The 25,522-nt window shown below is 34.5% G+C and overlaps 2 protein-coding genes across 3 annotated transcripts; both read left to right on the top strand.

Moving 5' to 3' along the window:
* Positions 1-801: 801 nt before the first annotated feature.
* Positions 802-14,683, top strand: LOC135837858 (juvenile hormone esterase-like). 2 transcript variants are annotated; one of them, XM_065353278.1, is made up of 10 exons: positions 802-1,647; positions 1,895-2,026; positions 2,115-2,265; positions 2,360-2,545; positions 2,652-2,845; positions 3,089-3,254; positions 4,448-4,641; positions 4,738-4,876; positions 14,296-14,434; positions 14,512-14,683. In XM_065353278.1, the coding sequence occupies exons 1-10, from the start codon at positions 1,459-1,461 to the stop codon at positions 14,666-14,668; spliced, it is 1,647 nt and encodes a 548-aa protein (XP_065209350.1). In that variant the 5' UTR covers positions 802-1,458; the 3' UTR covers positions 14,669-14,683. The 2 variants fall into 2 exon arrangements, with proteins under 2 accessions (XP_065209350.1, XP_065209351.1); XM_065353279.1 differs by lacking the exons at positions 14,296-14,434; positions 14,512-14,683 and adding exons at positions 4,983-5,118; positions 5,202-10,231 and having other exon boundaries at positions 805-1,647.
* A 1,715-nt stretch (positions 14,684-16,398) lies between these two features.
* On the top strand, positions 16,399-23,495 carry LOC135837864 (juvenile hormone esterase-like). The gene is made up of 10 exons (XM_065353285.1): positions 16,399-16,749; positions 17,987-18,118; positions 18,204-18,354; positions 18,426-18,611; positions 18,719-18,912; positions 19,985-20,150; positions 22,105-22,298; positions 22,392-22,530; positions 22,630-22,765; positions 23,243-23,495. Exons 1-10 carry the CDS (start codon positions 16,561-16,563, stop codon positions 23,397-23,399), a joined length of 1,644 nt encoding a protein of 547 aa, XP_065209357.1. The 5' UTR covers positions 16,399-16,560; the 3' UTR covers positions 23,400-23,495.
* The last annotated feature ends 2,027 nt before the right edge of the window (positions 23,496-25,522 follow it).

The raw sequence follows: 25,522 nt of genomic DNA, 5'->3' as shown, positions 1-25,522 counted from the left end.
TTCAAAAAGTTGCTGGAGACTACAAAATTACTTGAACTTACCTGAAGTCGTCTTCAGAGGGTGTTAAAATTGGAGTGCAGAGTAAATTTCAGTTTTGCATCTCCATTTGATGAAATTTTAGGGAAATTTCAAGTTTCAAAAATCTACTGGAGGCTCCAGTAATTTTCAAAAAGTTGCTGGATGCTCCAAAACGACTTAAACTCTACCTGCAGTTGACTTCGTAGCGTATTGAAATTAGTTTGCACAATGAATTTCGGCTTTCCAACTCTATTTGATGAAATTTTGTGGCAATTTCGAGTTTCAAAAATCCGCTGGAGGCTCCAGAATTGCTCAAAACAGTTTGAAACAGTTTCCAATCGATTTTTCGTGTCGAAAATTGGGTATAATCCAAATTTCAGCTTTCTTAGTGAATTTGGTAAAATTTCAATTTTTTCCCTCATCTTTGGCCTAAATTTGATTTTCAAAAATTCACCAAAAATCGAAAAAGGCATTTTAGCACTAGAAATTTCGACAGGTGATAAATTTTTACCTGATCTTTCGATCTACGTTGGTACGGCTATGTTGGAACGCAAAATCTGCGATTTCGGCTCACCTGTCAATCAAAATGGCCGCCATTTTGTAAGTATGACCATTTTTTTTCTAGGACAAGGACTAGAAATGTTCCTTAGGACTCCCCCTTTAAGATAAAAGTTGTCCCGGAGGATCGACAGGGAGAGGGGGTGCAATAGATCCTTATCCGGGCTCCCCGACGAAAAGCTTTTGGCTATCTTTTGGTTTTTAAAAAAGCCCTAAAATCGTTGACTTTTTTCAGCTTTTAGCTTTTAGCTTCCTGTTAGCTTTCCATCCCTGCTTCCATGCGCAGCACGAAGGCGACGTTTCGTTCTGACTAGCGACTATCACTTCTGTGCCTTCCCGCGTAAAAACAGAACCTTGAGGAACTCTATTTTCTTTAAAAACCAGTTCTTTGGCAAAAATAATCATAGTACATACCTGTCTGCTGTTAATGGGGTAACTCGAAGAGTTGTTTATATTTAGAAAAAGAAGAATTCCAAGTTAGAACTCTTACAATGTACCTAAACACGAGGTAGCTAATAAGACTATAATATGCATGTACATATAACCGTTTATCTTTCTTTTTGTTTTTCGTTTTTGGGCATCAAGTCCACAAAAATAATAAGTAGTAACTTAGCACTTACTTATTTGTACATTGTGTGTTAACTTTAATTATAACCTAGGGTGCTGAAATTTTTCTTGTGATTACTTTACGCGATAATTCGATAAGCTTAACTCTGTGCAGTGCATTCCTCAGATGGTTACTGACTTTAGCGGGTAGTGAAGTTTAGATAATTACCTAAGTATACGTATAAAGCTCTGCTCAACATCGTTTGCATCAGTTTTATTATGCACTTTTGTGAGATGCACATATTTTCGAATAATAGTTAATTAATTGATTTAACCATGACATCGAATATTTTGTTATTTTTTAATTTATTGACATTTTTTGTGACTTTTGCTAATTGCGTGATCCTTCATACAAAACAAGGATCCTTGAAAGGTTTCGTTTCCCGGAGCAGAAATGGACGACCTTTTTATTCATTTTATAACATCCCCTACGCTGAACCTCCTGTAGGAGATTTACGATTCAAGGTAAGATTTCATCTAAAATTAATAATCCATTTTTTCGCAAGAGAGAGATCCAAACTGGCAAAAAAATTAATGTTAAAATATACGAAGCTATAAATTAAAAAAGCATGCCTCTTTCGATTCAACTTTGTTCAATTCAAAAAATTTTCTGGCAGTGGGATACCTCCCTTGTCATAGAAGAAATACATATGTATATACCAAAAAAATGCACATTTGCAACAATTATAATCAACGATTTCCTTCCAATCAGGACCCAGTTCCAGCGAAATCATGGCAAGGTGTACGAGATGCCACAGTTGAATCTCCTATTTGTCTAGGTTCACTCTATGGTCAAGTATCTGGCCAAGAAGATTGCCTCTACTTAAATGTTTACAAGCCAAAAGTAAGCCTTCATCTGTGCTCTTTTTCAATATTTAATATCCTTTCTAACGAGCGACGCATCCTACTGAGTAATTAAGTACATTTTTTAGACATCAAACGAAACCTTATTGCCTGTGATGGTTTTCATCTATGGAGGTCATTTCATGTGTTGCAATGCTCGAACAGGTCGATATGGAGCGAATTATTTCATGGACAGAGATGTCATATTGATAACTTTCCATTACAGATTAGGAATTTTGGGTATTAAAAATAATAAGACTATGTAACGAATTAATCTCGAAACAAATAATACAGGCTACTGAGTACTGATATTTGAAAACATCTACTTTTATAGGTTTTCTAAGCACCGAAGACGAAGTAATACCGGGAAATTATGGTTTGAAAGATGGAATAGCAGTACTTCAATGGGTTCAAAAATATATCGAGGATTTTGGCGGCGATAAGAACAGAGTAACTTTATTTGGAGCCAGCTCTGGAGCAATTAGCGCATCGCTAACGCTGATATCACCTCTGGCCAAAGGTTAAGATCATCAATTAATTTCTGTATTAGATAAATAAGTACATGCATGAATAGAATTAGAAACATACGAATTGAAAATCAATGACTAACTATGAACTATTTACAGGTCTGTTTCATGGTCTCATAACTCAAAGTGGACAACCTTTCGATTTGGAGAAGCCTGGTGTACATAGATTAAATGCTTGGAGACTCGCCTCATCAGTTGGCTGCAGTGGAGACGACATAAAGGCTACAGGAAAACTATTACGCTGCTTGAGGAATATTCCAGCTGAAGAATTGGCCAAGTATACCGAAACTTACGTAAGTTCATGGTAGATAATAAACGAAAACGAGAATTCCTCGCTTATTTACGATCTCAAAATGGCATCTAGGGCTTTCAAAATTGATAGTAGAAGCCAAAAAAATTAAAAGTAGAACTCTCAACTTCTAGGTAAAAATTTGAACGAAAAATGAAGTTCCATTTTTAGTTAAATTTTATTCTCAGCTTGTCAAAAAAATTCCATCAATTTTCTTTCACGAATCTATGTAACTTTAATATTCCAGAGCGTTGGAGTAATCCTGCCTGCTTTCCCTTGGGGTCCGGTTATTGAAAATGAGAAAGTTCCCGGAGCTTTTCTAGTCGACGAACCGGGAAAATTACTTGCACGAAAATCAAATATTCCTTGGATAATGGGCATGAATTCCAACGACGGGGGCATGATTGCGATATGTGAGTCATATTTTATTCAATAGAAAAAAGATTAATAAGTCCACTTTTTTATGGAAAAAGGCGAAAGGGTTGAAAAATTGAATCTAAGGCAGCTGAATGCAGAAGTCAAATTTCAGCTTTCTAGGTCATTTTTAGGGTGAGTGGGAGGGGAGAAAGGAAAGCTAGCAATGACACAAAATTAGAAAACGTTTCTTAAAAAAACAGTAATGTTATTTTTTTCACTACTGGAACCAGGAAGGGAGAGTTTGAAGACGTTTGTCGAATTTTTGAAAGCTCAAATTTGGGCCAAAAATAAGAACAAATCAAAATTTCAGCAAATTAATCTAGAAAGCTGAAATTTGGGAGATACCTACCCAATTTTCGACCTCCCAAGTTGATTGTTAATAGTCTCGAGCAGTTCTAGAGCCTCCAGCGAATTTTAAAAAATAAAAACTAAAATTGACCTTCAAAGCAGAAATTTTCTTTTATGCTATTATCGATATTCCTAGTCGATTGGTGATATTTTCTAACCGTTGCGAAGCCTCCAGCGGATTTTCGGATTCTCCAGTAATCGAAAGAAACACTGTAAGTGAAATTCAGCACCTAAAAACTCGGATTTACTATCTTTGTAACCTTTTCAGTCGATTTATGGACATATTTTCAAAATGTTTTTATGCCAGTTCAAATCCAATATCTTTTTTTGAAAACTAGAGAATCCGAAAATCCGCTGGAAGCTCCAGAACGGTCCGAAATAGTCACCAACCCACTCGGGATATCGAACATAGCATCTAAACCAAATTTCAGATTTCAAGTTCAATTTTCTAAATTTTAGATAGGCTTATTTTCAAATTTTAAATTTTAAAAATTCGTTGGTGGCTCTAGAACGGTTTAAAACTGTCACCAATCAATTTTGGACGTGGAAAATTGGGTATCTTCTAAATTTCAGCATTCTAGAGATCAATTTGGTAAAATTTTGATTTTTTTTCCATTTTTAAGTCAACTTTGAATTTTTAAAAATTGACCAAAGATCAAAAAATAAATTTCAGCAGCTGAAATTTTTGCTGGCAGGCCCTCTATCGACCCCTTTATATGAGCGGTTCAAAATTTTGTAATGGCCTTTGAGACACTTTATCTAGTTTGGTTAATTTTAAACACCTAAGTATAACAATGCCTTAAAATTAGAATTTTGATTTTGATTTTTTTTCTCCCAATAGTTCTCTATTACGATCCATCTTGGTATGAATCTTTGTCACATGAATTTGATACCAATTACAGAAAACATTTTCCGGAAATTTTTCGATACATACACCACGTCAGCGCTGAAAAACTCGATAATGTTACGGAAATGTACAAAAAACATTATTTCGGCGACCAAAAAATCAGCGAAAATATTCAAGGATTTTCAAAGGTAAGTTAATATGTACGATAAATTTTTCAAAAAAATAATCATTAGATAAGGTAATCATTTCCAAACTAATTTCCATACTGTATTCGTCACAATCAGATGTTTACCACGTTGATTTACGCAACCGGAATTAGAGAAAGTGTGAAATTATACAAAGGCCCGAAATACGTTTACTATTACGATCATAGAAATAAAGAATCATTCGCAAAAAAGTACGCAAATTCTAATCTGGACATTGGTGAGTATAATTTTCAATTATTATTTCAAATTATGTACTCTATTAAGTATATGTAAATTCGATACACAAATTTACAACGAACATTTATCAAACGCTTGTACTATAGATATTGGTGTTATCCACGGAGATGAACTTATAAGTTTTTATAACTGGTCTTCTGAGATAACGCCAGTCACCGAAGGAGTAGATTTGATAGTTTCCCAACAAATGGTGGATTTATGGACAAATTTTGCCGCAACAGGGTAACAAAAATATTTACGAATAATAATTTTTTTCAAACTGTAAGCCAAAAGATAAATATTTAACCGTACATTTCACTTTTCAGGGACCCGAATTATCAAGACAGAACAATTTGGAAACCGGTAGATTCGTCGTCGATAAATTATTTACATATAAGAAATGGCGAATTTGAAATGAAAAACGAGTTCCTGAAAACCGAATTTGATTTCTTAGACAGCGTTCCAGTCGATGGATATTTTTAAACCATTTTTTATAGTTTTTGTTTTTGTTATTGTTGTTTATATCTACCTATGCATATTGCATAATGATAAGACAAAACAAAATTAACATTCCTTCAATCGTTTTTTCACATTTAAAAAAATTTTTGGTAGGCGGTGATTTCTGGGTAAAACTTCATCTTTGGTGCTTACAAAGAAACCATGTGAAGTACTACGTAGTTATCATGGCTCCAATTTGAACTATTTTTATTGGATGTTTTCGCCAGAATTGCAGAAAAGTGTCTTTTATTTTTTGTTGGGGGTCAAACTTCCCAGAAAGTTTTATTTTTTTGCCAAAATTGATGAGAAAAACTTTTTTGTTTTGAAATTTCCAAAAAGTCCTGCTTTTTGTCATTATCAAAATTACAAATAATTCCTGAGTACCTACTTTTTTTTGCCAAAATTGCGAAAAATCCCAACTGTTTTAAAAAGACCCATCTTTCATCGAAATTGTCGAAAAAACTGGGGTTTTGTCGTCCGAATTGCTAGAAGGCCTAGTTTTTTGCTCAAATTTCAAAAAGATCTGTTCATTTTTTTCTCATCAAAATTTTTCTATGAGTCTCAACTTTTTGTTTGCCAAAATTACAAAAGAAATTCCTTTTTTATTAAAATTGCAGAGAAGGCTCATTTTTTGAAAAAAATACCAAACAAATCTGTTTTGTTACTAAAATTAATTTTTTTTAGAGAAAATTCATTCGGGGGGGGGGGTGGGTGGTCATTCAGGGAATATTAAATCGGGAAATATGATTCGAGGATTCACTAGTCAGGAAAAAAACGTACCGGAAAAACTTGTAAAGAGGCGAAGTGTAATAAGGGAGATAGGTAATTTAGTTGATAATAATTCTTTAATGGAGTTGGACAGAAATATTTTCCTAAGGGGTGAGAAATTGCCTATGCCTGGTTGCATATCTCTATGCAACCTATATTACACTCTACTCAATACATACTAAAATCATATTCGTAACTAGTGAATAATTACGAAACAACCATTTTAAATTATTTATTGATGAAACAAATACCAATAAAATAACCTAATTAATTGAGCAAATAAGAAAACATTAATTATCGTAAGGATAATTAATGAAATTACCATAAACAGGTGAATAGACCTAATTTTACGTTATGTATATTAAGCTTGCATCTCAGGACGAATCCTGGTCTAACGATGGTTACATGAGTGAAATTAGAATAAGCTATTCCTTAATTTCTAATTTATTCGTTGCTCAATGTAGTTAGGTGCAAATGCTCCCATACATTAAGTCATTTCTATTATTTAATTACGATATAGTTATAATTAAATAATGATCGTTTGGAGTGTGTTTCAACACTTACCCAACTGTTCACGTTAATCATCTCTTCGGGGGCTCACCAATACTAGGCCCAGCGATGATTATGCTTTAAAGTTGTACATATTCCGCAAGTATACTCTCCCATGGTCGACAAATGGGAGGTCTACCAAGATTCCGAATAATCGCGACGTTCGATTCGAAACATACCGCGAATACCGTTAAAATACACAATTTTATCCGAACAAGCGGGTAATTCTTAAATTATAAAAAATGCAAGGAGCCACGAGGGCTAAAATCACCAAAACGTTGACTACATTACGGAGAGCTCGAGATCTCGTAAAGAAGTGAAGAAGATGTTCTTCGCAATCCTGGTCCAGACCCAGGATCGCGGTATTTTACAAGTAACCTTGTGTCTTGACCTACAAACTGGTTATTCTGATAATAACCACCCTAGAGCGGATTACACTAGAACTACCATAGGCAGTTAAGGCATGTCTGCTCATCACAAACTTATTAACGTGAATTCGAGAGAATTGTTCCAGAATCGCCAGGAATAGCCCATAATTTTCTGCAAAAAGAGTAATTAATCTTCTGAAACTCGGCGAACATTTTCAAAAAATGTTCACAGACTTCAGTTCCTCATTTTCTAAAAATTCACGTGGATGTGGGTTTTTAAGATTGAGGGGGGGGGGGGTGGTGGTGAGAACGTATATCTAAAATTTTCAAGACCCTGATCCACGTTACGTAGAATTTTAAGACACATGACTTCAGAAAGGAAAAAAATCCCGCAAAGTTCCGGATATTTAATTTTTAAGTACCTAAATGTCTGGTTTATTAGGTACTTGGAACCTACTTTTTTCAACTTTTAGAAATTTGGAAAAAATTGAGACGATTTCTTACATTATGTCAGACTTTTGAAAACTTCGAAAAAAATAGCCAATCTTTTAAATTTTTACGTAGACTTCTCGACGTCAAGCCTGAGGTTAAAGAACTCATGCATAAGAAAAAATTAACATGTCCACGACTTGAAACTTTCTTTGCAGAGCAGACTTCACTTTTATTTTATTTTTTTTTAGAGTTTCGGCAATTACATACTTTGTAATAACGGCTACTGAATTGCCGAAACAGCAAGCATTATTATCTATGGCGATAAAAATTTTCTTATCATAACCTCATGCGATAGTTCAATAAGATTGCAATTGACTTTGGCGAGTTGTAGAATTTAGATACCATTATTACCTACTTATTGTATAAAGTTCTGATAAACATTGCTTTTCTTATGAACTTTTGTGTAATGTACATACATATTTTCGAATAATAGTTCATTAATTAATTTAAATACGAGTATGACATCGAATATTTTATTATTTTCTAATTTATTGTTTTTTTTTGTGACTTTTGCCAATTGTGTGGTTCTTCATACAAAACAAGGGTCCCTGAAAGGTCTCGTTTCCCCGAGCAGAAATGGCCGACCTTTTTATTCATTTTATAGCATCCCCTACGCCTACGCTGAACCTCCTGTAGGAGACTTACGATTCAAGGTAAGATTTTAGTATTTTCTCACAGGGAAGTTATCCATACTGGCAGAAAAAATGTTGAAATGGATGAAGCTATAAATCAACTAGACAGCTAAGCTTTCTACAAAGTGTGCGTAGCTAGCTGCCTTTTCTGCAGCTATAACCGTTATTACATCTAGGTAGTGCATAAATGAATCAACCATGTCAAAGTAATGAAAATTTTTGAAACTCTCACTGCTTCAAAATAATAATTGTTTTTCAGTGTTTTCATAATTTCCAAATTACAATAGGTATTTCAGAATAATTTTTAAGCTTGTATTGCTTCTAAATTAAGAAATTTCTAGTTGTTTTTCATAGTTTGCATTGTTTTAAAATTTACAAAATTTCAAATCAATTTCCCGAATTTCCCGAATTCCCCATCGCTACAATTTCATAAAGCTTTCAATCAATTTTCAGAATTTTGCATTGCTGCTGAGTTAGGAAATTTGCAATCAATTTTTAGAATTCACATTGCCTCTAAATAGTCAAATTTTGAATACCTAATTTTTCAGAATTCTTATTGTCTTTAAATTAAAAAATTTCAAATTCAATTTTCAAGTTCATATTGTCCACAAATTGTAAAACGTTTACTCAATTTTTGGAATTTACATTGCCTCCAATTTTTCAGAATTCTCATCTTCTTCATAAATATTACAATACTTATTTCATATAATTTTCAAGTTCACATTATCTGCAACTTACAGAACTTTTAATCAATTTTTGGAATTCTCAGCGTCTCTAAATACAAATTTTCATATTATTTTTTTTAGAATTTCCATTGTCTTCAAATTTATAAATTTTCAAACCAATTTTCAGAACTTGCTTTTTATTCTAAATTAAGAATTAAATCTTATAAAATATGTTAAGAATTTGAATTGCCTCTAAATTACACGAAAAAAAATATGGGTAATTTTTACAAAAAAATTCAACTAAATACTGGTAGGTATTTAGCACAATCAAGTACCAGATCCCATTCAATAATTTTTACTATAAATCATATAGTAAAAATTATCATTTTAATAAATTTTGCTATAGGTACCAATAGTAAAAATCATTTTGTTTTAATAATTTTTACTAAATCATGATAATAAAAATTACATGTTTCAATTGTACAAAAATTAGTTTATTTACTCATTTTGAAGTAATTTTTAAATTATAAGTAAAAAGTTAAAAATTATTCATGTCAAGGTAAAGACAAAAGCTGGGCAAAAAAATTAACCTTTTGGCAACCTTTTGGGAAAAGAAAAGCGGGAAAGCAACAGGCAAGGTGGAGAGATAGTATCTCTAACATGCTGAGAAACAGCCTCTTTCATAGGGTCGCGCAAGACAGGCTTGAATGGGAAAGACTGGGAAAGCCTTCGTCCTTTTATAAGGACCTCAATGTGTAATAGTATATTACAACACAGTAGACGAAAGTGAATGATTTCTTGTCGAGTGTGAAGATTGGCGGAACGAGCCGAAGGCGAGTGGAGCCAACGCACGAAACAAGAATTCATTCACTTTTGACTACTATCTTGTAAGATATTTTTCATTATAAATGCTACGAAAAAATATAGCATTTTACTCCTGTTTACACACCGCGAAAATTTTTTCCTACTGTGATTGAAAAAATTTCTCTTTCCATCCCTAGGGCTGGAAAAGAAACTCTTTTCCATCACACTGTGACGGAAAAGAATTTACATTGACTATATGTTCTAAATTCTTTTCCGTCACAGTGTGATGGAAAAGAATTCTTTTCCATCACACTGTGACGGAAAAGAATTCACATTGACTAATATATTGTAAATTCTTTTCCATCACAGTGTGACGGAAAAGAATTTCTTTTCCATCCCTAGGGATGGAAAGAGGAATTTTTTCAATCATAGTAGGAAAAAGTGTATTTTCGCAGTGTGTAAACGGGGGTAAAATGCTACATTTTCGTAGCATGTATAATGAAAATGGTGTTGCATATTATGTATTAGTTATCTTTTAATATTATGTATTTATACACGCAATAAAGGCTTTTGAATTGAATTGAATTCTTACTATACTTATGGCTATAGGTAGACAAAAAATTAATGAAATGAATTTTTAGTTAGCAAATGATATCATAATTCATAACTCAATTTCAGCATTATTTTTGCCCCATTATCATGTACTACCAAAGGATTTACCTATCCAATTTTCCTACGAAAAATCTGTCACCTACCTACTTACCTCACGGGGATTCGAACCTGGGTCCCTAAATTTCCTATTCCTACCTACATGCCCTAACCACTCAGCCACTTATTCACTACGAGGGTTAGGGCATTAAAATAATATATTTGTTTGGTAAACGCCCCACCAAACCACTCCAACTTGGAATTTACAGCTAACAGACCCGGGGTGTAACAGGGTACAATGAAACACAGCTGGTGATGGAATAGACTGGGGGTATAGCAGGGTACAATGAGCGGCAGGTGTTCTACAAGTCCCCTTTTCCCTTTTTTGGGATTTAATGCATTAAAATAATGAACTAAAATTGCAATTACTCAGCAATTACCCATCCGAATTGAATGAAAATAAATCTATACCCTCCGCCTTAATGATTCTCAAATGGTGTCCAATAGGTACAAAAAACGGTTGGATAGCTTAAGAGAACATTCATTGCAATTGAAATTTCAATTTCTCAAAGCGAAACCAATAGTGTGCTACGCACACTAAAAAGGCATGAAAAAGTAGACTCGAATCAGAAGTTTTGAGCATTGAAGTGAATTTTTTGATTTTTCGTGAATTTTTGAAAATTAAAGGCCCAAAAATGGTATTAAAAAATCAAAAGTTCAACAAATTGACCTAGAAAGCTGAAATTTGGCAAGTACCCAATTTATGACTCATCAAATCGATTGAAAATAGTTTAGAACAATATTAGGCAATTCTGGAGCCTCCAGTAGATTTTAAAAAAAAACCACAATATTCAACCTCTTGAATTTGGAAATTAACATTTACTTTATACGCTATCATTTCAACTTGCTGAGCTGATATAAATAAGTTGATTTCGAGCAGCTCTGGAGCCTCCAGCGGTATTTTGGAAACTTCAAATTTTCAAAAAGAGCCACGAAAACTTCAAATTAACTTTGGCTTGTATGAACGCGATTGGAGCTCATTATTACCCCTCTTGACCAATAACAACATTTTTCTAAAATCGATTCCTGTCAGTTCGAAACCGTACGTGTCTCCAGGGATTTCATAATTGGAAATTTGAATAGGTACCCGTACCGTTTGACAAAAAAAGCCTAAATTCTGTTTACATCCAATTTTTGACTATGCTAAGTAAACTGGAGGTGGTTCTGCGCCATTTTGGAGGCTCCAACATAATTTTGGAAATTCCAGTTTCTCAAGAATTGATATAAAACTGGTCGAAATGAACTTTAGAATTTTAGAAACGCTTTGAACGCATGTTCATAACCCATTTGTTGATCTGGACAGTTTTTATAAGACTTTTTAAAAGTCTGGAACTTCCAAAATATTGCTGGAGGCTCCAGAACGGCTTGAAATTACCTTCAATCGACTCAGCATGTTGCAATTAAAGTGTTCTTAGATTTTGAACTTCATTGGATAAAATTTTGTGAAAATTTCACTTCTCAAAAACACCCGCTGGAGGCTCCAGAATTACTCAAAATAGTTCAAAAGTGTTTGTAATCGATTCAAGGGGTTGAAAATAGGGTGACTACCAAATTTCAGCTTCCTAGGTTAATTCGGCAACATTTTGATTTTTTCCATTTTTGGCCCAAAGATTTACGATTTTCTTCCCATCAGGATCCAGTTCCAGCGAAATCATGGCAAGGTGTACGAGATGCCACTGTTAAATCTCCTATTTGTCCAAGTTCATTCAATGGTGAAGTATCTGGCCAAGAAGATTGCCTCTATTTAAATGTTCACAAGCCAAAAGTAACCCTTCACTATGCCCCTTTTCAATATTTATCCTCTCTAACGACGCGACGCGACGCACCCTACTGAGTAATCAAGTACATTTTCCAGACATCAAACAAAACCTTATTGCCTGTGATGGTTTTCATCTATGGAGGTCGTTTCATTTGCAATACTCGAAAAAGTCGATATGAAGCAAATTATTTCATGGACAGAGATGTCATATTAGTAACTTTCCATTACAGAATAGGAATTTTAGGTATTACCTATTAAAAATAATAAGAGCATAAGACTATCTAACGAATTAATTTCGAAACAAATGATATAGTTAGGCTACTAAGTACTGATATTTGAAAACATCTACTATTATAGGTTTTCTTAGTACTGAAGACGAAGTAATACCTGGAAATTATGGTTTGAAAGATGGAATAGCAGTACTTCAATGGGTTCAAAAATATATCGAAGATTTTGGCGGCGATAAGAACAGAGTGACTTTATTTGGAGCCAGCTCTGGAGCAATTAGTGCATCACTAACGCTGATATCACCTCTGGCCAAAGGTTAAGATCATCAGTTAATTTCTGTATTAGATAAATAAGTACATACATGAACTGAAACATACTAGTTTAAATGAATGACTACCTATGTATATAGGTCTGTTTCATGGTCTCATAACTCAAAGTGGACATCCGTTCCATTTGGAAAACCCTGGTGTACATAGATCAAATGCGTGGAGACTCGCCTCATCAGTCGGCTGCAGTGGAGACACAGTAAAAACTTCGGAAGAACTTTTAAATTGCTTGAAGAATATTTCAGCTGAAGAATTGTCCAAGTATACCGAAACTTACGTAAGTTCAAGTAGATAATAAACGAAGACGAGAGTTCGTCCCTCGTTTACGATCTCCAAGGGGCATCTCATCCTATAAATTGCAGATTTCTTCACAAATGGGCTTTCAAAATCCACAGTAGAAGCAAAAAAATCAAAAATGGAACTCTTAAAAATTTGAACGAAAAATAAAGTCCAATTTTTAGCTAAACTTTATTCTCTACTAGTCAATTAATTTAATGCAATGATAATATTCCAGAGCGTTGGAATAATCCTGCCTGCTTTCCCTTGGGGCCCGGTTATCGAAAATGAGAAAGTTCCCGGAGCTTTTCTAGTCGACGAACCTGGAAAATTACTTGCACGAAAATCAAATATCCCTTGGATAATGGGCATGAATTCCGACGACGGGGGCATGATAGCGATATGTAAGGCATACTCGTATTTTATCCGTTTGAAAAAATAGGTAGCAAAAAATTAAAAAGTCTTTTTATTAGTAGCATGGAAAAGGGCTAAAGAGTTGAAAAATTGAACCTATTGAACCTAAAGCAGAAGCCTGATTTCAGCTTCCTACGTCTTTTTTTGGAGAGGGAGGAGATGGGAGAGGAAACCTAGCAATGGCACAAAATTCTTATCGATAAACGGTAACATTGATTCTACATACAATAGAACCAGGAAGAGAGTGGTTCAAGACTTGAGTCCCTCATAAAAAGTCGAAAAAATCTCCTTTAATAATTTAGACCCTACTGCAAAAAATTATTCACAAGGAATTTTTCTCTATTTTTCACCTATTTTCCCAAGAACCAGAGTTGATGGGATTTGATGAACATTTTGAATTATCTTTTGATTTTTTGCTCCCAATAGTTCTCTATTACGACCCATCTTGGTGTGAATCTTTGTCACATAAATTTGATACCAACTACAGAAAATATTTTCCGGAAATTTTTCGATACATACACCACGTCAACGCTGAAAAACTCGATAATGTTACGGAAATGTACAAAAAGCATTATTTTGGGGACCAAAAAATCAGCGAAAATATTCACGGATTTTCAAAGGTAAGCTAATGCGATGAATTTTTCAAAAAAATAACATATAAGTAATCATTAATCCAAACTAATTTCCCTACTGTATTCATTGCAAGCAGATGTTTACCACGATGATTTACGCAACCGGCATCAGAGAAAGTGTGAAATTATATAAAGGCTCAAAATACGTATATTATTACGATCACAGAAATAAACTATCATTCGCAAGCTTCTTCGCCAATACTGAACTTGATATAGGTGCGTATAATTTTCATTACGCTGTTATAAATTTGATACATTAATTAACAACAAATATTTATGAAATGTTTGTACGTATATGTAGATATTGGTGTTATCCACGGAGAAGAACTCATAAGCTTTTTCAGCTGGTCGTCTGAGATTTCAAAACAAGTCACCAAAGGAGTAGATTTGATAGTTTCCGAACAAATGCTGGATTTATGGACAAATTTTGCCGCAACAGGGTAACAAAAAAATTTACGAATACGTAATTTTTTTCAAACCGTAAGCCAAAATATAAATATTTAACCGTACGTTTCAGGGACCCGAATTATCAAGACAGAACAATTTGGAAACCGGTAGATTCATCGGCGATAAATTATTTACATATAAGAAATGGCGAATTGAAAATGAAAAACGAGTTCCTGAAATCCGAATTTGATTTCTTGGACAGTGTTCCAGTCGATGGATATTTTTAAACGATTTATTATAGTTTTTGTTATTGTTATTGTTGTTTATACCTAGGTATGCATAATAATAACTGATGAGAAAAAATAAAATTAAAATTCCTTAGATCGTTTTTTCATTTTTTTTGGGTCAATTTTTTACAAAAAGATCCACTTTTATTTTTTAAGTAAACGATGAAAAGAGCATCGTTTCTGTTTGCCTGAAATCAAAATTGAAAATGCTAAAACAATTTCAAAAGGTTTTCCATTTTGCATTTTTCAATTGCTAAAAAATTTGAATGGCTTCTTCAAGTTTTGAGTGAAATTTACATACATAATTTGTCTTTGTAGAACTGTGAAAGATCCACATAAATTAAACGTACCACAGAATTTTGAAAATTTTAATTAGTTAATTATAACGCTTTCAATTTGGCAGATGGACTAATTGAAAAATTAAAAAAAAACATTTTTCACGCTCTTTTCAAACTTCTGCAACTCGGCCCAATCAGATTCAGATGATCGGAAGCACGTAAAGAATTACATAACCTTGAACTCATGAACAATTAATATTCAACAGCCTGTTACTTTCTCTCCCTTCAATTTTTAAGGTCGGCATTTCAATTTACACCTTAGGTAACGTAGTTTATAGATCGTGGTATTACCAGGCACAATATTTCAAGTGCCAAAGTGCATTTTTCGATTTTTAGCGGATTTTTGAAAATTAAATTTAGGCCAAAAATAAGGGGGAAAAATCAAGATTTTACCAAATTAATATAGAAAGCTGAAATTTGCGATATAACAAATCAATAGGAAACGGTTTCAAAACGTTTTGAGTAGATTTGGAGCCTCCAGTAAATTTTTGAAACTTGAAATTTCTGCAAAATATCATCAAACGGAGTTGGAATCCGCATTCCAATTTCAACATACTCATTTTCGAGCCTCCAGCGATTTTTGTAAATTTCTGACGTCTCCGGTAGATAAATGCAATTAAAAAGCCCAAATTTATTCTGCAAACTTATTTCTATACGATATGAAGTAATCTTATGCACGTATGCTCAAGATTGGTGCTTGTAAATTACCTTCATGGCCGATAAGGTATCCGTTATTTTTTTCAAATTTCATGGATTCCAGTTCAAAACATATTTTTGCCCATTGATTTCATGCGTACTCGTACTTGAAAATTGAAAAATTCACCCTTCTACGTCCGCTTGGGATAGAAGGATGAAATTCAGTTCACACCCTATTTCTGACATTATTCCGAAATGGATTGTAGGCATTTTGTGAAAATTTCATTTTTCAGAAATCTACTCGAGGCTCCAAAATGACTTAAACCCACCAGCAGTCGGCTTGATAGAGTGTTGAAGCTGGAGTGTGGCCATATTTCAAGTACATACGTAAATGTCATGGTTTATTACTTGGTAGCTACTTTTTTCGACTTTTAGAAATTTGGAAAAAATTGAAACAAATTCTTACATTATGTCAGACTTTTGAAAACTTCGAAAAAAATGACCAATCTTTTAAATTTTTACGTTGACTTCTAGACGTCAAGTCTGAGATTAAAGAACTTATGCATAAAAAAAAAATTAACACGTCCACGATTTAAAACTTTCTTTACAGAGCAGACTTTACTCTTATCTTTTTTTTTTTTTTTAGAAGTTCTGCAGTTTCATACTTTGTAATAACGGTTACTGAACTGCCAAAATAGTATGCATTATAACCTATGGCGATAAAAATTTTCTAATCGTTAACCTCATGCGATAGTTCGATAAGGTTGACTTTGGGCAATTGCATTCCCTAGACTGCAACTGACTTTGGCGAGTTGTAGAGTTTAGATACCTTATTACTTAGTACCTACCTAGGACGTATTTTCCTATGAACTTTCGTGTGATGTATTGTCGAATAATAGTTTTTTAATTTATTTAAATATGACATCGAATATTTTATTATTTTTTAATTTATTGGCCTTTTTTGTGATTTTGGCCAATTGTGTGGTCCTTCATACAAAACAAGGGTCCCTGAAAGGTTTCGTTTCCCCGAGCAGAAATGGCCGACCTTTTTATTCATTTTATAGCATTCCCTACGCTGAACCTCCGGTAGGAGACTTACGATTCAAGGTAAGATTTCATCATATGTAATTAATTATGTATTAAAGTAAACTCGAATTTAAAGTTTTGGGCATTGAAGTGAATTTTTTTGATTTTTGGGGGATTTTTGAAAATTAAAGGGCCTAAAAAGGGTATAAAAAATCAAAATTTTAAAAAATTGATTTAGAAAGCTGAAATTTGGCATGTACCAAATTTTTGACCCATCGAATCGCGATTGAAAACGGTTTCGAACAGTATTGGACAATTCTAAAGTCTCCAGTCGATTTTCAAAAAAAAAAAAATCTACAAAATTCAACCTCTTGAATTTGGAAATTCCAAATTTTCAAAAAGTGCCACAAAAACCGTCCAAGTTAACTTTTAGCTCGTATGAACGCGATTGGGGCTCGTTATTAACCCTATTGACCAATAACACGACATTTTTCTAAAATCAGTTCTTGTCAGTTCAAAACTGTACGTGTCTCTAGCGATTTCATAATTTAAAATTTGAAAAATTGAAAAATTCACAGTACCTGTATCATTCGACAAAAAAAACCTAAATTCTGTTTACATCCAATTTTTGACATACTAAGAAAATTGGAGATGGTTCTGCGCAGTTTTGGAGGCTCCAACATAATTTCGAAAATTCCACTTTCCCAAAAAATGTTAGATATAAAACCGGTCGAAATTAATTTTAATATTTTAGAAAACACTTCGAATGAACGTTCGTAACTGACTTGTTAATCTGGACGGTTTTTATAAGACTTTTTAAAAGTCCGGAATTTCTAAAATATTGCTGGAGGCTCCAGAACGGTTTGAAATTACATCTAATCGACTCAGCATGCAGCAATTAAAGTGTTTTTAGCTTTCGAACTTCATTTGGTAAAATTTTGTGAAAATTTCAATTCTCAAAAACACCCGCTGAAGGCTTCAGAACTGTACTCAAAACGATTCAAAAGTGTTTCCAATCGATTCAGAGGGTTGAAAATAGGGTGATTACCAAATTTAAGCTTCCTAGGTTAATTCGACAACATTTTAATTTTTCCCATTTTTGACCCGAAGATTTTAAAAATTCACTAAAAATCGAAAAACGCACTTCATCGCCTGAAATTTCAGCAGGCGGTATTTTTGTGCTCTTTCGATTTAATTTTGTCCAATTCAAAAAAATTTCTGCCAGTGAGATACCTTTATTGTCATAGAAGAAATATATGTTCAAAAAAAATACACATTTGCAACAATTAGGTATAATCAACGATTTTCTTCCAATCAGGATCCAGTTCCAGCAAAATCATGGCAAGGTGTACGAGATGCCACCGTTGAATCTCCTATTTGTCCTGGTTCACTCTATGGTGAAGTATCAGGCCAAGAAGATTGCCTCTATTTAAACGTTTACAAGCCAAAAGTAACCCTTCACTGTGCTTTTTTTCAATATTTATCCTCTCCTCTCTAACGACGCATCCTACTGAGTAATTAAGTACATTTTCCAGACATCAAACGAAACCTTACTGCCTGTGATGGTTTTCATCTATGGAGGTCATTTCATTTGTTGCAATGCTCGAATAGGTCGATATGGAGCGAATTATTTCATGGACAGAGATGTGATATCAGTAACTTTCCATTACAGAATAGGAATTTTGGGTATTAAAAATAATAAGACTATCTAACGGATGAATCTCGAAACAAATAATAGAATAGATCAACTTTTATAGGTTTTCTAAGTACCGAAGACGAAGTAATACCGGGAAATTATGGTTTGAAAGATGGAATAGCAGTACTTCAATGGGTTCAAAAATATATCGAAGATTTTGGCGGCGATAAGAACAAAGTAACATTATTTGGAGCTAGCTCCGGAGCAATTAGTGCATCGTTAACGCTGATATCACCTCTGGCCAAAGGTTACGATTATTTAAATTTCTATACTACGAGGATAAATCAAGTAGACACATGAAGTGAAACATACAATTGAAAATGAATGACTAACTATACGTATGTATTGTTATAGGTCTGTTTCATGGTCTAATAACTCAAAGTGGACATCCCTTCGATTTGGAAAAGCCTGGTGTGCATAGATCAAATGCGTGGAGACTCGCCTCATCAGTTGGCTGCAATAAAGACACAGTAAAAACTTCGGAAGAACTTTTAAATTGCTTGAAGAATATTTCAGCAGAAGAATTGGCCAAGTATACTGAAACTTACGTGAGTTCATGGTAGATACAGGGTGTTCCAGAATAACCTTTCACATTTTGGTAACCACTGATCTGTGTTCAAGAGGAGCTAGGGGAATGGTAAAGGCGGTTCTAGGTAGCCAAAGCATGCCGAATTATGTTTCAATAGTTATTTTTTGCCCTGGAGAAGTAGATGGCTGCACAGTGTACTTTTACTGTGAGGTCCTTTTTTAAAAATAAAGACTCCCGGACCCCTTTACTTTACTCATCAGTAACAAAGCTCATTTTTAACTAAACAGTGAAGTGAATATACAGAATGTGCGCTTCAAGTGTACAGAGAATCAGTTGATAATACTCGAGAAACCTCTACACTCCGCCAAGTTGACTGTTTGGTTGGGCGTGGCTAAGTTTGGTGTAGTGGGACCATGTGTGTTTAATGAAACAGTAACGGTGAGGGGTAAGGCAAAATGTTGAACGAGTTTCTTGTTCCTGAACTGAAAGGCAGACGATTATATAGTGTATGTATAGTTACTTACTTGGTTACAACATGTTGGAGCTACCTATCATTCAGAGACCAACACAATATGTTTAGCGCGTGAGCACTTCGGTCATTGAATAATTTCGTTGAACACAGAAATTTAATGGCTACCTCGATCCCCTGATTTTTCCGCCTATGATTTTTTTTATGGAGTTACCTCAAGTTAAAAGTGTATCAGGATGAATCTAGGACTCTAAAACATCTTCTAGGTGATATTAATCGTGAGTTGAGACTGATTGGAAGAGAAGTGTTCAATAATTCGAAAAAATGTTTGGTTGAATGTGTCAAAAATGATGGAAAATATCTCGATGGAAAAATTTTTAAAACTTTATTTTTAATGGAAACTCAAATATATGGTCTAAAAACGGCATGTTTCTACTTCATTTTGGTTGTAAAAGAATTTTTGTAAACATTTTTCTCTCAGAGTAATAAGAAAAACAAATGTGAAAAAGACGAGAGTTCCTCTCTTATTTATACGATCTTGAAATGGCATCTAGAACTTTTTTCACTGTTACTAGTAAATTAATTTTCTTTCATGAATCTACGCAACGATATAATATTCCAGAGCGTTGGAGTAATCCTGCCTGCTTTCCCTTGGGGCCCGGTTATTGAAAATGAAAAAGTTCCCGGAGCTTTCTTAGTCGACGAACCTGGAAAATTACTTGCACGAAAATCAAATATACCTTGGATAATGGGCATGAATTCCGACGACGGGGGCATGATGGCGATATGTAAGTCATACTCGTATTTTATTCGTGTGAAAAAATTTATAGGTTGCAAAAAATTGAAAAGTCCACTTTTTTGTCAGAATTTCAGGTGCTGAAATTCCTGAAATTCAGTTTTCGATTTTTGGCGAATTTTTGAAAATTCAAATTTGGGTCAGAAATGTTTATAATTCAAAACTGCAGGAACTTTATCAAGAAAGCTGAAATTTGGTTTATACGCTATTTTCGACCTTCCAAATTGATGGGGGGGGGGGGGGGGTCATTCCATGTCAATTCGACCTACTTTTTGAGTCATGTCTTTCGATTTCACTCAAACTTTTTATACAATATCTACCCACCCAGTAAGTAAGAAACCCGCGATCAGGTTGGTCTCAGCCCCCTCAGGGGGCGGGTGGCGGGCTTCCATTATTTTCACATTGTCTCGAGGTACTCAACTTCAGCAGCGCATTCCTCCAAAACTATGATACTTTGATCAAAACTGATTTCACAGTTCGAAAGGGTATTGAATTTTGAACTTTTTAAGTATTTTGAAATTTTCAAAAGTTGAAAGTTGAACTTTTAAATTGAAAGTTCAAATTTCAAAATGGCCCTGTAAGTGGGAGCTACCACTTGAAATTCTGAAAAAATGTCCATAGTAGTAACTTTTGATGCTTTTTCGAAATATTTAAGTTTCAAGATGGGATATCTTGATAGCGGGGAAGCAACCCCACCCCAAATTTTGGGCAAAACTTTCAAAAAAAAATCTGGGGCATGTGATATATCGAATTGAATGTTTTTGGTAACGCTGAACACGAATATGACGTTAGTTTTTTGATTGGACCCCATCCACAGCCCCCAGCACCTCCCCAAGGGGGGGGGGTAACTTGAAAAAAATTGTTTCAATCATGTGACACATGAAATAGTGTGTTTTCGATATCGCTGAAGACGAATATAGCCTTAGTTTTTCAAATTGACTTCACCCATGGCTCCCAGAATGACCTCTGCCAATTGGTAAAAGTCCAAAAAATCTGTTGGAGGCCGTGGATGGGGTCCAACCAAAAATCTGATGTCATGTTCGTGTTCAGCGTCACTGAAAACATACTATTTGATATGTCGCACAGAAAAAACCCATATTTTGAACTTTTACCCCATTTGGGGAGGTGCTGGGGGCCGTGAATGGGGCCCAATCAAAAATCTGACGTCATATTCGTGTTCAGCGTTACCAAAAACATACAATTCGATATATCACATGCCCCAGATTTTTTTTTGAAAGTTTTGCCCAAAATTGGGGGTGGGGGTGCTCCCCCGCTATCAAGCGATTCCATCTTGAAACTTGAATATTTCGAAAAAGCATCAAAAGTTACTTCTATGGAAATTTTTTCAGAATTTTAAATGGTAGCTCCCACTTACAGCGCCATTTTGAAATTTGAACATTCAATTTTAAAGTTCAACTTTCAAATTTTGAAAATTTCAAATGCTTAACAGTTCAAAATTCAATACCATTTCGAACTGTGAAATCAGTGTTGATCAAAGTATCATAGTTTTGGAGGAATGCGCTGCTGAAGTTGAGTACCTCGAGACAATGTGAAAATAATGGAAGCCCCCCCCCACCCGCTCCCTGGGTGGGCTGGGACCAAAATGATTGCGGGTTTCTTACTTACTGGGTGGGTAGATATTGTAAAAAAAATTTGAGCGAAAACGAAAGAACATGACTTTCAAAATCGCCTTTTTTTGGTCGAATTGACATGGAATGATCCTGGTGATAGTTTCGAAGCCTCCAGCGAATTTTCGGATTCTCTAGATATCAAAAAACCACTGTATAGGTAAAATTTAGCACCTATAAACTCGGACTTACTATCTTTGTGGCATTTTCAATCGATTTCGAAACATATGTACTAAACCTAAATACTCAATTGGATATAATTTTGTTGAGCAGAATTGATACAATTTGACAAATATTTTGATTTTTTTCCTCCAATAGTTCTCTATTACGATCCATCCTGGTGTGAATCTTTGTCACATGAATTTGATACCAACTACAGAAAACATTTTCCCGAACTATTGCGATACATACACCACGTCAGCGCCGAAAAACTCGATAATGTTACAGAAATGTACAAAAAGCATTATTTTGGTGACCAAAAAATCAGCGAAAATATTCACGGATTTTCAAAGGTATATACGATACAAGGAATTTTTCAAAAAAAAAGAACCATCAGTTAATCATTATTTCCAAACTAATTTCCATACTGTATTTATCGCAATCAGATGTTCACCACGTTGATTTACGCAACCGGAATCAGAGAAAGTGTGAAATTATACAAAGGCCCCAAATACGTTTACTATTACGATCACAGAAATGAAGAATCATTCGCAAGCATGTTCGCCAATACTGAACTTGATATCGGTGCGTATAATTTTCAATCATTATATCTTAAATTACGCTGTTATAAATTTGATAAGTACATCAATTTACAACAAATATTTTTATCAAATGCTTGTACAGATATCGGTGTTATCCACGGAGAAGAACTTATAACCTTTTTCAACTCGTCTTCTGTGACGAAACCAGTCACCGAAGGTGTAGATTTGATTGTTTCCGAACAAATGGTGAATTTATGGACAAATTTTGCTGCAACAGGGTAACAAAATTTATGAATGATAATTTTTTCAAACTGTAAGCCAAAATACATTTATATGAAGAGTGATATTCCAAAACTCGCTTTGTCCATTTTTATCAAAGTTGGGTTTTCAGTGGTACCTGGTAGATGAAGTATTAACTCACATTCCTACATCATCAACCTACCAAAATGAGGTGTTAAACTCACCTAAATAGCCAATTCACTAAAAATTAAAAAAAAATAATGTTCCAAAACGCGCTTTGTCCATTTTTATTGAAATTTTTTTCAGCAGTATTTAGTGGATGAAATGTATACCTACACTCCTACATCATAAATCCGCCCAAATAAAGTGCTAAACTCGCCTAAAAAGCCAATTTACCCGTTTAAAGGGAAACTGTTTTTCCTCTCTCCTGAAAAGTTGTGAAAATGGACAAAGCGAGTTTTGGAATATCACTCTTCATATGTAGGTACCTAAATATATTTTACTGTGCATTTCAGGGACCCGAATTATCAAGACAGGACAGTCTGGAAACTGGTAGATTCGTCGACGATAAATTATTTACATGTAAGAAATGGCGAATTGAAAATGAAAAACGAGTTCCTGAAATCCGAATTTGATTTCTTAGACAGCGTTCCAGTCGATGGATATTTTTAAACCATTTTTTATAGCCTTTGTTTTTGTTTTTGTTATTGTTGTTTATACCTATGCATAATGATAAGAAAAAATAAAATTAACATTCCTTCGATCGTATTTTCACATTTTTTTTTTTTGGTTCAATTTTTCACAAAAAAATCCACTTTTATTTTTTAAACCATACAAAGAGCATCGTTTCTGTTTGCCTAAAATCAAAATTGAAAATGCTGAAAAAATTTTTAAAAGATTTTCAATTTTGCATTTTTTAATTGCTAAAAAATTTCAATGGCTTCTTCAAGTTTTGAGTAAAATTTACCTATACCTTTAATTTGTCTTCGTAGAACTTTGAAACATCCACATAAATTGAACGTGCCACAGAATTTTGAAAATTTTAATTAGCTAATTACAACGCTTTCAACTTGGCATTGGGCTAATTGTAAAATTGAAAAGAACATTGCAACTTGGCGCAATCAGAATCAGTTGGTCGGAAACACGTAAAAAATTACACAACCTTGAACTCATGAACAATTTATATTACATTCAACAGCCTGTAACTTTCTCTCCCTTCAATTTTTAAGGTAGGCATTTCAATTTATACTTAGGTATAACGTAGTTTAGATTGTAGTATTGCCAGGCTGGCCAGGCACAATATTTCAAGTGCCAAAGTGCATTTTTCGATTTTTGGAGGATTTTTGAAAATTAAATTTAGGCCATTGCGTTGCAAAGAATCCGAAGACGCATGTCCATAAACATCGCTCGACTCTACCAGACTTCCAGCGGAGATGCTGCCGGGGTAATCGCCAATGTCCCCCCTCTCCACCTGCACATCACTGAAAGGAGTGTAAAATGGCTTCTCAAAAACGATTATCCAGTCGCAGATTACTGCCATTTACCCATGTTACCTTGACCTGGAACCTGGAGGCAATGCCGCATCGCTCAACACCAAATTTCATGCCGCTACCATGAAAGAATGGCAACAGATATGGAATAATTCAGAAGTCAGCAAATGGACTCACAGAATTATTCCTATCGTTACAAAAACTATTAGCACTCACGAACTCGATTTTTACCTTGGCCCAGCTTTGAGTGGGCACAGCTGCTTCCGTTATATTCTACATAAGTTTAAACGGTCGCCATCACCCAACTGTGATTGTGGAAAAATAGAAAAGCTGAAACACATATTCGTTAAATGCCATCTACACGCAGCCAATTGTCCTGCAGATCCTCTGGACATCAGTAACCCCATTCACTTGGAATATATGCGGTCAATGGTACGCAAGCTGTGGGAAGCAGAGCAGCTATGGCAGACCAGTCCACCATTTTCAGCACAGCCGCTTGTAGATAAGCTATAAAGCCAAAATAATCCATTCCCCCCTCCTCCTGCAAGTATCCGAACAGTAAATGCTCCTGAAATATGGTCCTAGTAGTGAGCCTTGCGTGGCTGAGAGGGGGGATCTTCAGGTATGATACTCGGATCAATTACTATTTTGTAACATCATCATCAGCTAACTGACCAATTGCCGCAACGAACCAAGAAGAATTTCCCAACCAGTCAATCAAGTTTACCAGCGCTTCATACATGAATCTCATTATTGATTTCTGATACATTATTTCTATTCGCTTGTTTCCGAGCTGATTCAGTTTCGCCAACTGCTTTAATTAACACACCAAATCATCAATCAACAACAAGTTGCTTGTATCGTACATCAATATAACCCAACCTGGATAATTAAGATTCTAAGATGTATTGTTATTATTAAGATGTAGACTTATTAGATAAACCCCTCTGGTAAATAATAAGCTGTGTCCCGTCAAATAACAATATACTTCCCCCACTGGGCAAGTCCGGACTGGGGCACCATTAAAAAAAAAAAAAAAAAAAATAAGAGGGGAAAAAAAATCAAAATGTTACCAAATTAACCTAGAAGGCTGAAATTTGAGATATAACCTATTTCCGACCTGTCAAAGAAGTCAAAGTCAAAAAAATCAAACCAATAGGAAACGGTTTCAAACAGTTTTGAGCAGATCTGGAGCCTCCAGCAGATTTTTGAAACTTAAAATTTCCACAAAATATGTACCTATTATCAAATGTAGTTGAAATCTGCACTCCAATAATTTCAACACACTGTAAGGTCAACTACAGG

The sequence above is a fragment of the Planococcus citri genome, chromosome 2 (genome assembly GCF_950023065.1).
Source record: "Planococcus citri chromosome 2, ihPlaCitr1.1, whole genome shotgun sequence".
Classification (NCBI taxonomy): Eukaryota; Metazoa; Arthropoda; class Insecta; order Hemiptera; family Pseudococcidae; genus Planococcus; species Planococcus citri.
The sequence above is the reverse complement of the archived record's forward strand: the minus strand, read 5'-3'. Positions and strand labels throughout refer to the sequence as shown.